Raw genomic sequence first — 13,688 nt, 5'->3', positions numbered from 1 at the left:
CCCTTGGACCCCACGCCAGAGTCCCCTCTGCTGGGCAGAGACCTCCCTGTCCCTCACCGGTCCCACCTGCCTTCTGCGCAGGCCTCAGAGACCCCTGTCCTCATTCCCAGAGCTGTCCGCCTCCCCAGCAGGGGCCCCCCTGTGGGTGCCCAGCTGCCTCCTCTCCAGCCTCTCAGCGCAGGCCAGGATGCAGAGCCTCCCTCCAGGCCACACGAGGGCTAGTCCCAGTGGCATGTTCCCGTCTCCCCATCCAGGACCTCTAGTGTACATAGTGCTCACCAAGGGCTGCACCCAGGCCACGGATCACGAGGCCCACATCACCAAGCAAAACCCAGGCCCCGGCGTGTCTGTCATCTCCTACACCCGCGTGTGCCGCCAGGATGCCTGCAATGACCTCCCCACCACCCTCCTCTCTGGGACCTGCCCTCCCCCACAGGTGCCCAGGGAGCAAGGGGAGGGGAAGGGGCCGTCAGGGGGGCAGAACCCGGGCTGAGGGTTGAGGTCCTTGTGCCCCTGCCTCCGTCCCGCCCACGCTCCCTGGACTCCCTCCCTGAGTGCACCTCCTGTCAGTCCTGAGCCCCCACCAGCGCTGACACCCTGATGTCCCACCAGCTGCTCAGACTCCACCCACGGCCCTGGTGTCTGCGCCCATTCTCTTGCCTTTGGGTTTGGTTCACTCATGTGCTATTTAGGGTTTGGGTGTCCTCTTCCTCGGCAAATTGTTCTGTAACTTCCCGCTGTCCTGTCTTTGATCACAAATTGGATTTGGGGTGATGTGTAGATCCTCTGTGCTCTGTGGAATAGTTCGTGACCTCGGGTTACCAGTTTCATGGACTGTTCAGTGGCACTCGGGGTGAAGCCTTGCTTCCTCCCACAGTGTGCCTCCCCGTGTGTCCCCCCATATGAGTCCCAGGTGCCCCTCCCCAGGCCTCCTGTCCCCTCCCTCTCTGCCCCTCCCCAGTCAGCCGTCCTTAATGCCCAGCTTGAGGCCAGCAGGACAGGAGCCCGAGGTGGGCACTCGGGGGTGGAATAGGGAAGCTGATTCTTGGGCCAGCAAAAGGCAGGTGGGGAAAAGGCCCCCAACCCCAGTCCAGAGCCCTCAGCCCTCCCGTCCAGTCTCACCCCCAGTCCCAGTATCCGTGAGGTGTCTGGTCTGCTTATCCCCACAAGCTGTAGGCCTGCCAGAGAGGAGACCTGCCCAGCTGGGACCACCCACTGCTGCAGTGGGGAGCTGGGGTTTATCGGAGGTCAGCCAGGATTCAGGTCCCTGCGGGCACTAACTGGGGCAGGGGAAGGGTTCTGAGGACCAAGATCAGCCTTGGGGAGGGGGACCGCTGAACCTGGGGCCTGGGGGAGGGCGGGCCTGGCTCCAGGTGCTGCGGCCCCTGCGGAGGGTTAGATGGTCCCAGGGGCAGCGGCTCCCTCTTTCCCTCTCTCCTCTTTCCACAGGGGGCATCGGAACCAGTGTCAGCATCCAGGGATGCGTGCCTCAAGAAGGCTGCAACTTGTTTAAAGGGACTCAGCATATCGGGCCCTTGGTAATGATTGAGAACTGCATTCCTAGAGGTGAGGACCTGACAAGAAGCCGGGCCGTGACCCCAGTGCAGCCGGGCTCGGGCCCCTGGAGAAGGCCTGCCCTCAAACCCATCCCGAGGCCAGCACCCACATGTCACTTAGACGCGTAGGCAAAGGGCAGGATGCTCCCAGTGGGCACTTCTCCAGGGGTGCCAGGAGGTGTCCAGCTGAGGGGCAGGGTGAGGCATGTGGCCCAGGGGACAGGTAAATAGGACAGAGCCCAGCGTCCCGGTGGGAGGGCAGCGGGAGCAGGGAGGAGGGCAGAGGGGCACAGGGGGCCGGATGCCCCACCCTTTGGTGCCCGAGCCAGTCCAGGAGCTCTTGCTCCTGGCTTCAGACTGGGAATCCCTCAGTGCTGCTGGTCCTGCCTCTCCTCACCCCTGACTTGGGTAACTCTGGGCCTCCACTTCCCTTCTCCTGCTCCCACCACAGCTTCATCCCCACCCAGGGGACTGGCTGCCCCAGCAGGCCTGCTGCTGGGGATAGAAGACCAGAGAGAGAATCAAGGGCCTCACTGTGACAGGGAAAGCAGCAGCCAAATGGGGACACCGGGAGGGCCCCCAATACCTTGTACACCATGCCATACCCACACAACAAACATCTACCACATAACACCACACACACAACTGCTCACAGGCCATACACACACACTACTCAGCAGACAAGCGTACCAGGCACATAACACATACCCCATACTACCCCAAACCCCGACAAATGGAGAGAGGCAGCCATTCCGGGGGATGGGAGAACGGCTCCTGCCAAGGAAATGGGATGTGGGAAGGCCCGGTGCAAGAGCTCAGATTGCCCAAAACAGGCCAAGGCGGGAGCCCATTGAGGAAGCACCGAGGCCTGGATCGTGGGCAGCCTTGACTGTCCTCCTGTGGACGTTGGCAGTTGTTCCAGGAGAGCGGTGGGGTGAAAGTTTGGGCGAGCACAGCCTCCCAAAAAAGCCTGTGTCTGGATTGGAAAGATGCGGTTCCTCGCTGGGCTCTTACTGAATGGGCTCTGGGGATCATTACTTCTCTGAGCCTCTTTCTGTGAGTTCAGGGAGGATGGAATGATCCAGACAGCTGGGGGCAGGGCAGTATATGCAGAGGCCCTGGGGTGAGCGAGCGCCTGCTGTGTGTTGAAGGAAGAGTGCAGAGGCCAGAGTGGCTCCAGCAGTGTCACCAGGAGAGCAGAGCAGGGTGTGGATGGAGAGGTAGTGGTGCCCAAGCAAGGAGGGCCTAGGGGCCATTTAAGGACTTAGAATTTTTATTCTGAGCGGAATGGGGAGCTACTGGAGGTTTCTGAGCAGAGAGAGGTGAATCGCCTTACCTTTTCTGAGGATCCTTCTGGCTGCTTGGTGGAGGACAGAGCTTGGGGAGGTGGGAGAGGGTGGGAGACCCACAGGGAGACTCGGGACGAAGCACCTTAGAACCAAGGGGTTTGGGACCCTGGAGGAAGCCGCGGACGTAGTTCATAAGTGGTTCCAGAAGTATGTTGCAGTTTAAGCCAAGGATCTGCTGATGGGTGCAACGTGGGGTGTGAGGGAAAGGGACTGTCAAGAGCTCCAGCAGTTTCCATGAGCAAGTGCAAAGAAGGAGGTGTTGTGGCCCAAATGGGGAAGATGGGGGCTGGGGAGCGCGCCCCAGGCTCGGGCCAGTTTGTGGTCTGTGAAGTGGGGAAATGAGTGGTCACCTTCATGGGGCTGTTGAGAAGGTCACACGTCTGCAGCTGGTACATCTCGGTGAGGAGCTTCTGCACCGGGGCACGCCTTCCTGGGGCTCATGGGGGGACCTTCACAAGGTCCCAGCTCACGGGTTTGCGACTGCGCTCCTGAGGCCCACAGGGGCCGAGGAAGCCGAGGCTGGTCATCCGCCCGTCTGCCCATCACTCACCCTAGGAACCAGAATGCCAGTTCTGAGCCCAGCTCTGCCAGAGACTAGTGGTGGGGCATTGGGCAAGCACCGTAACCGTCCTCTGCCTCTGTTTCCCATCTTGAAAATGGGCACGACGATGGGAGTGGCTGTGAGGAATGACGGAGTCCAGGTGAAGTGAGCCCCTTGGGAGGCTTATATGGGCTAAGCCAGGGAGCGGGACAGCTGGGCACCGAGGAAGTGCCCAGTGCACATGTGGCAATGGAGTACTTCTGTTAGGAATATAGCGATTCCCATTAAAAGAAATATATGGCATGAAGCTACCTTCCTCATTGTCCTCATTGGTGAGGACCTTGATGCCCGGAAAGGGGAGCAGAGTTAGTCAGACTCAGGCTCAGAAAGAGCCACAGTTTCTCTCATCCCAAAGGCAGAAGCAGCCTTCCTCCAGTAGCATCAGGTAAAGTTCTCTGCGGGTGTTTGAACAAAAACAGCCTAAAGGATGGGAGTGGAACTCTGCCTTCCAATGTTTTATCAATGTGAGATTAGGGGACACTGGGGCCAGGTCACCAGGACTGCAACCCAAGGATGTGATCACCTTTCCAAGCATGACACCAGGAAGGACAGACGTGGCTGGGCCCTTGGCTGGAACAGGCCCTGGTATTCCTCCTCCTCAGGTTTACTGACCTGTCACCAGGGAAACATGCAGTGGACTCATCACAACCTGTCTCATGAACCTGTCAAATGGCCCCACAGAGGCAACAGACCTGTGATATTGCGGAGGTGTGTCAGGAGACGCTTCTGCTCATAGATGTAGGTGAGTTCGCTGTACAAGCCTGGGGTCTCCCCACCCTGGATTCTGTCCCATGCATTTCCTGCCTGATTCCCCTTAGGCCAGGAGTTCTAAGCCCAACTCTTGCTCTTATGTGCTTCAGTTTCCCAGCCTGAAAACAGGGCAAGGTGATGGCAAGAATACCTCCTGCCTGGCTGGGTGATGGTGAGGATAGAGGGGCTGGTCCAGGGGAAGGGCTGAGCACAGAGCCACCCACCAGAGTAACCTCGGGGAAGTACACCTTCACTCAAGGTTACTGAGCACCTAATGTATGGAGGGCATGTTGTAGGCACTTCAGATCCCACTGTGCCTGCGTCGTTGCAGCTTTAAGCACAGAGGATAGCAGAAAACAGCAAAGAACCAAGACGTAAGATATGGATGGGCAGGTGAGAGCTGTAGAGAGAGATGCAGCAGGGAGGGAAAAGGGAGAGTGAGATGAAGGTTGTGATTTGAAAATGGGTACTCGGGGCTCACTCCGAAGGTGACATTTGAGCGACACCGTGAGAGGTGGCAGAGCTTGCGGAGGACTCAGGCACTGGCCCCAGCCTGGACCCCACACTCAGCAGGACCTGGGCTCTTGTAATCAGGGATGCTGAGCCCACCCTCTGCCTGCCTGCTGGTGATGAAGAACCTGGGGCTCGGCCTCCCTCCCAATCCAGCTTTTGCCGTCTCACCCTCAGGACACACGTCACTCATCCTGGGGAGCAAAGGCTGCAGCTTGGACCAGATGGAGCATGCCCCCACTATCTCCATACACTCGGGGCCGCCTGGCATGCTCATTGCCTCCTACGCCCAGCTCTGCTCCTCTGACGGTTGCAACAGGGCCAACAGTACCAGCATCCTGCTGAATTCCCTCCCCCATCCAGGTATGGGATCCCAGAGGGACGGCTGGGGCCAAGGACAGAGTGATGGGCCCCAGAGTCACAGAGACTCCAAGGTTCAGGGTAGGTGGCTGCACCTGGGAGCAGAGCTGTGCACCCCCAGCTTTCTCTCTGCTCCCCAGCTGTGCCTGCCCCAGGAGACCTGCAGTGTCCTGCCTGTGTGGAGGTCTCTGGGACCTGTGCAGAAAATTCTAAAAATGTCACGTGTCCTATGGGCACCACTCAATGTTACAGTGGCTACATTCGTCTCAATGGAGGTGAGTACTGAAGGGCAGGTTCCAAAGATAAAGGTGTTGGGGTCCTGGATTCACTGGTTCTGAGGTGCGAGGGTGCATGAGGCCCTGACTCATGGGTTTGTGGGTGGAGGGGGCTGGGAACCCAAATGTCTAGGTCTCAGGGAGGAGGGGACTGAGAGTCTGGTCTCCTGGTCTGAGGCTGGAGGGGGAGCGTCTGGGACTCCCAGGCCATAGGAGGTTCAGCGGCCCACTTTGAGTCCTCTCTGACTCAGTGTTCACTCTCTAGGTGGGGCGTCCTACACAGTGAACGTTCAGGGCTGCATGACCCAGCCTTCTGGCTCCTTGTTGAACCATACCTGTGATATTGGGGTCTTCTCTGTACATGAGAGTTCTGATGGGAATGAAACTCTCCCCCAAGCCAGAGCTTCCCCTCCCCTCTATTTGGCTTGGGCTGTTGGCCTTGGTGTATTTTTAGCCCTTTGGTATGGGGAACCCTCCGTGTTGAACCTATTTCCAGATGATTCTTAGCCCCTGCCACACCTCTGCACCCAACCCTCCCTTGAACTCATAACGGGACCAGCCTTGGATGCTGAATTATTTCCCAGTCCTCTCCATGTATTATTATCCCCACCCACACCCACACACTTTATGACCTGATAACCACTTAGGGAGGGGCTTGGGAACATTGAACTTGCCCTATGGACATTCAAGCAGTGGCCACCTGTGTCTGATAACACACCATCCTTTCCCCCAACACAGGGTTTCTCTACGTGAGGGGAGGGCAGGGCACCCAGAGATCTAAGAGTGGGTCAGGTCGCCAGCCTTCCCCTCTGCACTGGCTCTGTCCCCCTTCCTACAAGTCCTACCAAGCCACTTTAAGAAAGAAAATCACTTCCTGGCTTATTCTTCCTGCCACCGCCTCCTCCCTTCTCAGTCACGTATCTTCAGCTGCCTGGATACATTTCTTTGCTTCTGTTTTTTCACCTTCCACTCACCCTTCCTTGCCCGCTTTCCATCGCCCCCTTCTCGAACATCCCTCTTACCAAAGTCACCAACATCCTCTTCCATTGCTACACTTGCCCGGTGCTCCTCAGGCTGGTGTTGCGGCATTTGACCCAACACTGTACTTTCCTGGCATCAGCCCCCTAAGAGTAAATGCAAATCAAAAAGGAAAGAAAACTTCATCTTCCCTGGCACAAAAAGGGAAAGAGATCCCCCTTTATTTCAGAGCATTTTCTATAGAAAATGTATCATTGAACTTCTTTCTCTATCTCTGAGAGGTGTATGGAAATCTTTAAAAAAATTTAAATAGCCTCTTGCCAGCTCTGAAATGTAATGGCAAGGAAGGTCCCACCCCTGTCTCCCGGGGGGGGGGGGCAGGAGCCTGAGTCAGGCGGGCCCCTCCAAGTTGCAAAACTATCTGCATCAAAATATGAGAAGTTCATTTTTCCTTTGGAGAAAGCCAATTCGCTGACACAGGCGGCCACCCCATTACCAGGTGAATTTAGGATGAAGTACGGGTGACAGATGGTGCTGTCCAGTCCTCTTACTTGAGGACTAGCTGTTGTTTATCTTGACAGCGTGTGTGTAATGGCTTCTGTCTGCCTGGCCACATAAGGGGTCAGCTTTCTTTCTGTCTTTGTAGTTCTTAGTGGATCGCCTGTGATGCTCATCCCATTCTGGCTTTAATGCTCAGTCAGTCATACAACTGCCTTTGATTCCCTCTTCTACCTGTGTGGAGGGTTTGGGGGTTGAGAGGCGCCTTTCCTTTTAATCACATTCTCCTGGCACCCCCAACCTGGTGAATTTGGAAGACATCATCCTGCCCGTCACTCCTGTTTTCAGCTGCTTCACCAACCTTTAAATGTGGCTGTTCCCCAGGGTCTGTGCCGGCTCCTTCCTCTCACTGCCCACAAGCCCTCCACTCCCCGTTCATGACTTCTCTTCCATAAGCACGTGCCTCTCAAGTCTCCAGCTCTTAGCAGGACCTGGCTCCTGAGCTCCAGGCCTGGATGTCCCGCTCCCTGTTGGACATCGCCACCTGGAGGGCCCAGGGGAAATTCTCATGATGGGCACAGTTCGTGTTCTAGCTGCCCAGCACGTAAAGGACTCTGCTGTATTTGGGGAGTTTTCTACCTCTCCAAGGTAAAAGCCAGAAAATATTAAAAAAGAATGGACTTGGTCGCTAAAGGGGAGAGGTGGGGGAGGACGGGTGGGAAGGGAGGGAGAAGGGGATTGTGGGGTATCATGATTGGTGCACATGGTGTGTATGGGGTCATGGGGAAGACAGCATAGCACAGAGAAGACAAATAGGGACTTTGACATCTTCCTACACTGATGGACAGTGACTGAAATGGGGTAGGGGGGGACTTGATAGTAAGGGTGAATGTAATAACCATGTTATTTTTCTTGTGAAACCTTCATAAGAGTGTATGTCAATGATACCTTAATAAAAATAAATTAAAAAAAGAAAGAACAGACTAAGCATGATTTAACTTTTTGACAAAATTTGTCACTGTTTAATAAAGCTGAGGATACACATACCTTAATGACCCAGCAATTCCATCCCTAGCTATATACTGTACAAAAATGCACACTTAGGTACAAAGAATTTGTATCAGAATATCATAGAAGCTGTCTTTGTAAAAACGTTTGTGAAAACAACCCCTCCACCACAGCATGGAAAGCAAATTAGAAAATACCTTTATATTAATGAAAACAAAAATACAATATACCCAAACTTATGGGACTGGGCAAAAGCACTATTAAGAGGGAAATGTGTACCAATCAATGCCTACATTAAAAAAAAAAATGATCTGAAATAAAGACCCTAACATGAACACCTCAAGGATCTATAAAAAGGAAAACAAACTCGTCACAGCAGGCCTGACCCGTGCCAGCCTCGCTGAACCCACAGTCCTCTCGCTCTCCAAGCTCCCACACTGGACGCCGTCAGCCCCTCCAGCCAGCCAGACATCTGCCCACCCGAAGACGGGTCCCTCTGCAGGCAGCTCCTTCCTCCACAGCTTCCCTCCTTCAAGGGGCAAATGTTCACTCACATTCCTGGTCTTGCCAGAAGGTCCCTTTCTCAGGGGTGCTCCATGCACCTCCAGATCAGGTGAGACTCCATTCCATGCTCCGGATGCTCCAGACACTTTCCCTCCATGGCCCTTCTCCCCATTATAATTAACTCCTCAGTTCTGTGATTCTGTGAGTGCAGGGCCCAGGTGTGTCCTGTTCTCTGGAGTTCCCAGTGCCTGACACGTCACAGATGCTCAGTAAATAACCGTTAAATGGATGAGAAACCGTATACTCGAAGCATGTCACCACCTGTGTGACACCCGGGGAGAGACCATGTTCCCTGAGACCCAGGGGCCCTGACCCCAGCCTGGGTGGCCAGCAGGTGCCTGCCAATGTCCCAGGGAAGGGCCTTTATGTCTTGTAGAGTCACAAGGGAGGATGGGGGCTGCACAACAGTGAGGGCTCAATGCACATTCATTCCCAGAAAATGGGCCCCCCTCCCCACCTCTTCCTTGGAGTGACTGACCTCCCACGAACTCAGGCCCTCCACCCCAGGGGGAATTATCACCACGGGAGGTCAGAGCCTCACCCTGACCACATAGGCCACGCCCCATCCTGGGGGTCCCTGTCTGTGGGGACACCAGCTGTGGTTCCCTGAGGATCCTGGGGAATAAGGGGAATGTCCCTTGCAGGATGGGACAGGAGAACCCAGGGTCTGCCTTTTTTTTTTTTTTTTTAATAACAGATCAGTTTTAATTCTAGCACCTGAAGGGTACGCTTTATAAACTTCATGGGACTGTTGTGCACATTCAATAAAGTGACAACTGTGCAATACCACAGTATCTTCACAATCAGAAATGTACTTTTGAATTATTTAAACACAATCCACAGAATACTGTCAATTAAAAGTCTTATACTTACTACTTAGTCGGGGATATCTAAGTGACTTCAGATTCTCATCCTGTTGTACTCTACGGGGAAGATGTCTTGAGTAGGTATGTGACTGACCAAAGGTGGGTACAACCAGGGCCAGAACAGCAAGCCAAGTTCTACCACAGTTTCTGTAGTTTTCACTTTTCTTTTTCTTTGTCAGTTAAAAGTGAACAGTGAGAATTAAATAGTTATCTGTACATATACACAAGGTATGCTGTGAAAACATTTGCTTACACCCAGCTGGCCCCTTTCTCACCCTACATTCCTCTCTGACCTGCCTGCTGGGAGTCTCCTCCCAGAGCATTTAAGATCAGTGGGAAGACCTTGGTAACCAGCTCTGTTTCTGTGTTCAAAGGGAAATAATCCCTTGGGTTTGGGGACTCTTGGGGCTGTGTGTATGGTGTGGACAGAACCAAGGTCAGGACACAGCAGAGGTCACGCTGGGGTGGGTGGGCGAGCTGTCCTCTCAGGGGGAGGGGTTTTCCATCAGCCTTGTTATCCACAGTGTGGTTATCAATGTGACCAGCATCCTCTGGTGGTTATTAAAGACACAGAATCCGGTCCCCCCAACACCTGCCGAGTCAGAATCTGCTTTGGAACAGGGTCTGCACAGCCTCCCTGAGCGCAGGAGAAGGGGACGGGGTGTCACGCGCCACACATCACGGGGCCTCAACCCGGCTCAGCATCTACGTCACCGGCACAGCTCCTAAGGCAGCATTTCTAAGGTTGTCACCTGGGCATATGAAAGTGTTTTCAAGTCGCACGGATGATTTCGATGAACAGCGGGGACATAGTGCGACAAGAAGTCCTGATGTAGCCCCCAGGCTCCTGCTCTGGAAAAGCCTGATGTGGAGGTGTGAGGACTGAGGGGAGGCTGACTGTGCGCCCAAACCAACAGTACAGGCTTGTGCTTATCCATCAAGGGCGTGCTTATCCATCAAGGGCGTGCTTGTGTGAGTGTGAGAGTGTGTGTGTGTGGTGGGGGGGGAGTCACAGATGAAGAGGAAGAGGCCTCAGAAATCCCCCAGCCAGATGTAGTCAATGGGGAGCGGAACCACGTGGGAGGCAGTGCTGAGGGGCGGGGAGAGGGAGGGTGTCGGGCTAGACCCCGCCCCCAGCCCACGTGACCCCGCGAAGCGCTCCACCCCAGGAGGACAGAGGGAGGAAGGCAGGCAGAGCCGGCACTTGGGGACGGCAGTGGTCCGAGCGGTTCCGGAGCAGGAGCTCTTCTCAGAGAGGCAGGGACAGACCGGCAGCGGACACCCTGGCGCCCCCCACAGCCCCTGCCCCCCGAGGGCTGGTTCCGTGGCAGGGGCTCCTGCTGGCAGGTGAGAGGGGACGATTCCCGGGGAGAGGGCGGCGGGATGGGAGACAGAGAGCGGCTGGGGTCTCCGGGGGAGGACAGGGCTCCGAGAGGGGCAGCGGCTTCCCTCTGCGCCTGAGCGGAGAGGACAGGGGCACAGGGGCGGGCGGGGCTGCGGCTCAGCAGCAGGAGGGTTCATGGTCCGGAAGTGGTCAGAGGCAGGGAAATCTCAACTGCTGTGAGGTTTACAGGTTATTCATCTCTGAGTATTGAATTATGAAAACTGAGAAGAAAAATAACAATCTGAGGTAACACTAAAATTAAAATAAAACCACAACCAAAGGCTAATAAATATCGCCCTTTCTCACCAACCTCAGATTTTGTCATATAAACGCCAGGAGGGACACAGAAGGCCTGGGAACACTGATTCATTGCCGCCTGGGTACCTGCACCCTGTTCCCCCGCTGGGTGCAGCCAGATCAGGCGGGCCCTGCCTCCTGGGGCTCACGTTCTACGGGGAGGGAGGCAGACACGCAGGGAGATCTAGGATGTGCTGTCCAGGGCAGACAGGGCCGTGGAGGGAACAGAGCAGGGGCCGGTCAGAAAGTGGAGACGGAGGGTCTTTAGAGGAGATGGTCAGGGCAGGTGTCTCCCAAGGATGCCCTCAGTGTGTGTGGGACCCAACCGGACAGACACTGGGAAGAGCATTGGAAACAGAGGGGCCGAGGGGCTGAAGTCATGGTGGTCGTGCTCCTGACCTTGACCAGTAGGAGACACACACACACATACCAAGGCTGAGGGATGAAGAGCCCTGCTCAGGACCCAGGGTCTCATCTTTCTATCCCAATAATACATCCACATATTGATGGATCTCTCCCTCTTCCCTCCTAGTCTCACTCTTAACCTGGAACCTGCTCACAACTGCCCAGCTCGCTGTGGAGTCGGTGCCGCCCAATGCTGTCCAAGGGCAGGATGTTCTTCTGCTTGCTCGCAATCCTCCTGAGAGTCTTCTAGGCTATGCCTGGTACAAAGGGGACCATGTAAATTTCAACTCTACAATTGTATCATATGTAATAAACACACAAGCAGTTACCCCAGGGATCGCATACAGCAGCCGAGAGACAATATACCTCAGTGGATCCCTGTTGTTCCAGAATGTCACCCAAGAGGACACAGGATACTACACCCTACAAGCCTTACACGGAAGTCTTCTGAGTACAACAGCAGCTGTCCAGCTTGGTGTCTACCGTGAGTGATTCCTTTCTGACCTCTGGGTGTTGGGTGGGGTGAATTGTACTTCACAAACAGTAGACTGACTGGTAGAGCTTTCCCTCACGTACTCACCACCCCCTGCTCCCTGCCTGCCCCCCTCATTCATTTCTGGATTCCTAGTCCCTGCAGTGCCATTCACGGGGTCAGTGTGTCTGGTCAGTCATTATCACACAGCAGGACAGAATGCCCCACCTGCCTCTATGGGGCCTGAGTCTGCAACTAGTTATTTGAGATCCCTTGAGATTCTATGTGAGTTTTTGGAAATTTCTTTCTCTATAAAATATTTCATTGGAATGTTGGAAAGGATTGCATTGAATCTGTGTGTCTCTTTGGTGGTATTGTCATCTTAACTATGGTAGGTCTTCCTATTCTTGAACATGGGATGTCTTTCCATTTATCTGTGGTTTTGTAAATTTCTTTCCACATGATTGCTAGATTTCCCTACACAAGTCTGTTCCCTCATTGGTTAAATTTACTCCTAAGTATTTTATTCCTTGCAAAGTTATTGTAATTTCAATCATTTTCTTAATATCCATTTTGGATAGTTCATTTTTGTGTGGAGAAACACACCTGATTTTTGTATGTTGATTTTGTGTCTTGCAACTTGGCCAAATTCATTTGTTAGTTCTACCAGATTTGTGGAATCCTTGGGGTTGTCTACATGTAAGTTCATGCCGTCTGCAAACATATGTACATAACTGTACTTCCTCCTTTCTGATTTGGATGCATCCATTTCTCCTTCTTGCCTGATTGTTATGACTGGGGCTTTTCTACTGTACAAATGGGACACTGAAAGTGACATCCTTGTTGTCTTCCTATGAGGTGAGTGTGGGCAATGAATGCTCTGGTCCCACAGCCCCAAGGGTCCCAGATGCCCCCAACCCACCCCCTGCTGATCTACTAGGTTCAGAAAACGATGGCAGAAAGGGAAACAGAAGGTGATGGGAGGAGGGGGGGCTTTGGGGTCAAACCCCCTGGCCCAGCCCGGTCCTGCCTAGAGCAGCCCCAGGTGGACTCAGGGCCTGGCAGGTGCTGCACAGGTTCTGCGAAGGTTCCTGGTGAGTGTTTGGCCTCTTCTTCTTTTACAGTGTTTGTCACACCCCAACACGAACATTTACTGCCGCATCGACCATAAAGCAGATGCGGCTTCTTAGTTTCCTCTGTCAGCTGCTCTTTAAGAACTGTGGCAGGGTCCGCCTGACCCCACTCCCTGGCTAGGGTCACAAGCTGGAGCCTGAGCCAGAAAATCAGCTCTGAGCCTGGGCATATTCAGGGACCCGAGGCCAGGTTCCCGACTCTCCTGATTTCTTCAGTCCCCAAAGGGCTGCCCTGATTCCTGGGTGGGCCAGACAAAGGCTCCCATCCCCCCAGGAAGTGGGGGAGCTCCCAGGGATGGTGACCTGACCCTCCTCCACCACCTGAGAGGGTGTGAATAAAGAGGACCCTTCACCTCTTTTGTCTTTTGCTGTGAATGGGAACATGTCTTGGCAGAAATTCACCTGAAACTCTGGTCCCTTCTCTCCTGAGTCACACAGGGGTAATTTTATCTCTGTTCCTGGGAAGGAGGAGGATGAGGAGTGCAGATGGAGTGGGGCCATACTAACAGGAAAGGGAGAGATCACAAGAGCTGACCCAGCCAGGGGCGCACCCCCGCCGTCCGTAGCCTGCTCAGGACCCCGGGCCGTGGCCACCTCCCAGTGTTTGCCCCTTTGCAGACACGCACTGGGTCTCAGGTACACAGAACAGGGGGCCATCTGATGTCCGCAGGAAGAGGAGCTG

At 54.4% G+C, this 13,688-nt stretch overlaps 1 protein-coding gene and 1 long non-coding RNA gene across 5 annotated transcripts in view; both read left to right on the top strand.

Annotated features, from left to right (window-relative positions):
• Positions 1-7,860, top strand: part of LOC118918107 (CD177 antigen-like) — a 30,260-nt gene extending 22,400 nt beyond the window's left edge. The window contains exons 5-10 of one of the 4 annotated variants that reach the window (XM_057492726.1): positions 255-436; positions 1,450-1,566; positions 4,109-4,248; positions 4,944-5,129; positions 5,267-5,401; positions 5,667-7,860. In XM_057492726.1, coding sequence (XP_057348709.1) covers positions 4,176-4,248; positions 4,944-5,129; positions 5,267-5,401; positions 5,667-5,908 — 636 coding nt within the window. In that variant the 5' untranslated portion in view covers positions 255-436; positions 1,450-1,566; positions 4,109-4,175 and the 3' untranslated portion in view covers positions 5,909-7,860. The other 3 variants (XM_057492728.1, XM_057492727.1, XM_036896595.2) reach the window with 3 other exon arrangements.
• A 2,614-nt stretch (positions 7,861-10,474) lies between these two features.
• On the top strand, positions 10,475-13,363 carry LOC130680929 (uncharacterized). Its single transcript, XR_008993975.1, has 2 exons — positions 10,475-10,662; positions 11,529-13,363. It is a non-coding gene; the product is annotated as an uncharacterized LOC130680929 (long non-coding RNA).
• The last annotated feature ends 325 nt before the right edge of the window (positions 13,364-13,688 follow it).

Source organism: Manis pentadactyla, chromosome 15 (assembly GCF_030020395.1).
Source record: "Manis pentadactyla isolate mManPen7 chromosome 15, mManPen7.hap1, whole genome shotgun sequence".
Classification (NCBI taxonomy): Eukaryota; Metazoa; Chordata; class Mammalia; order Pholidota; family Manidae; genus Manis; species Manis pentadactyla.
Note: the sequence above shows the minus strand (reverse complement) of the source record. Positions and strands in the feature narration are given on the sequence as shown.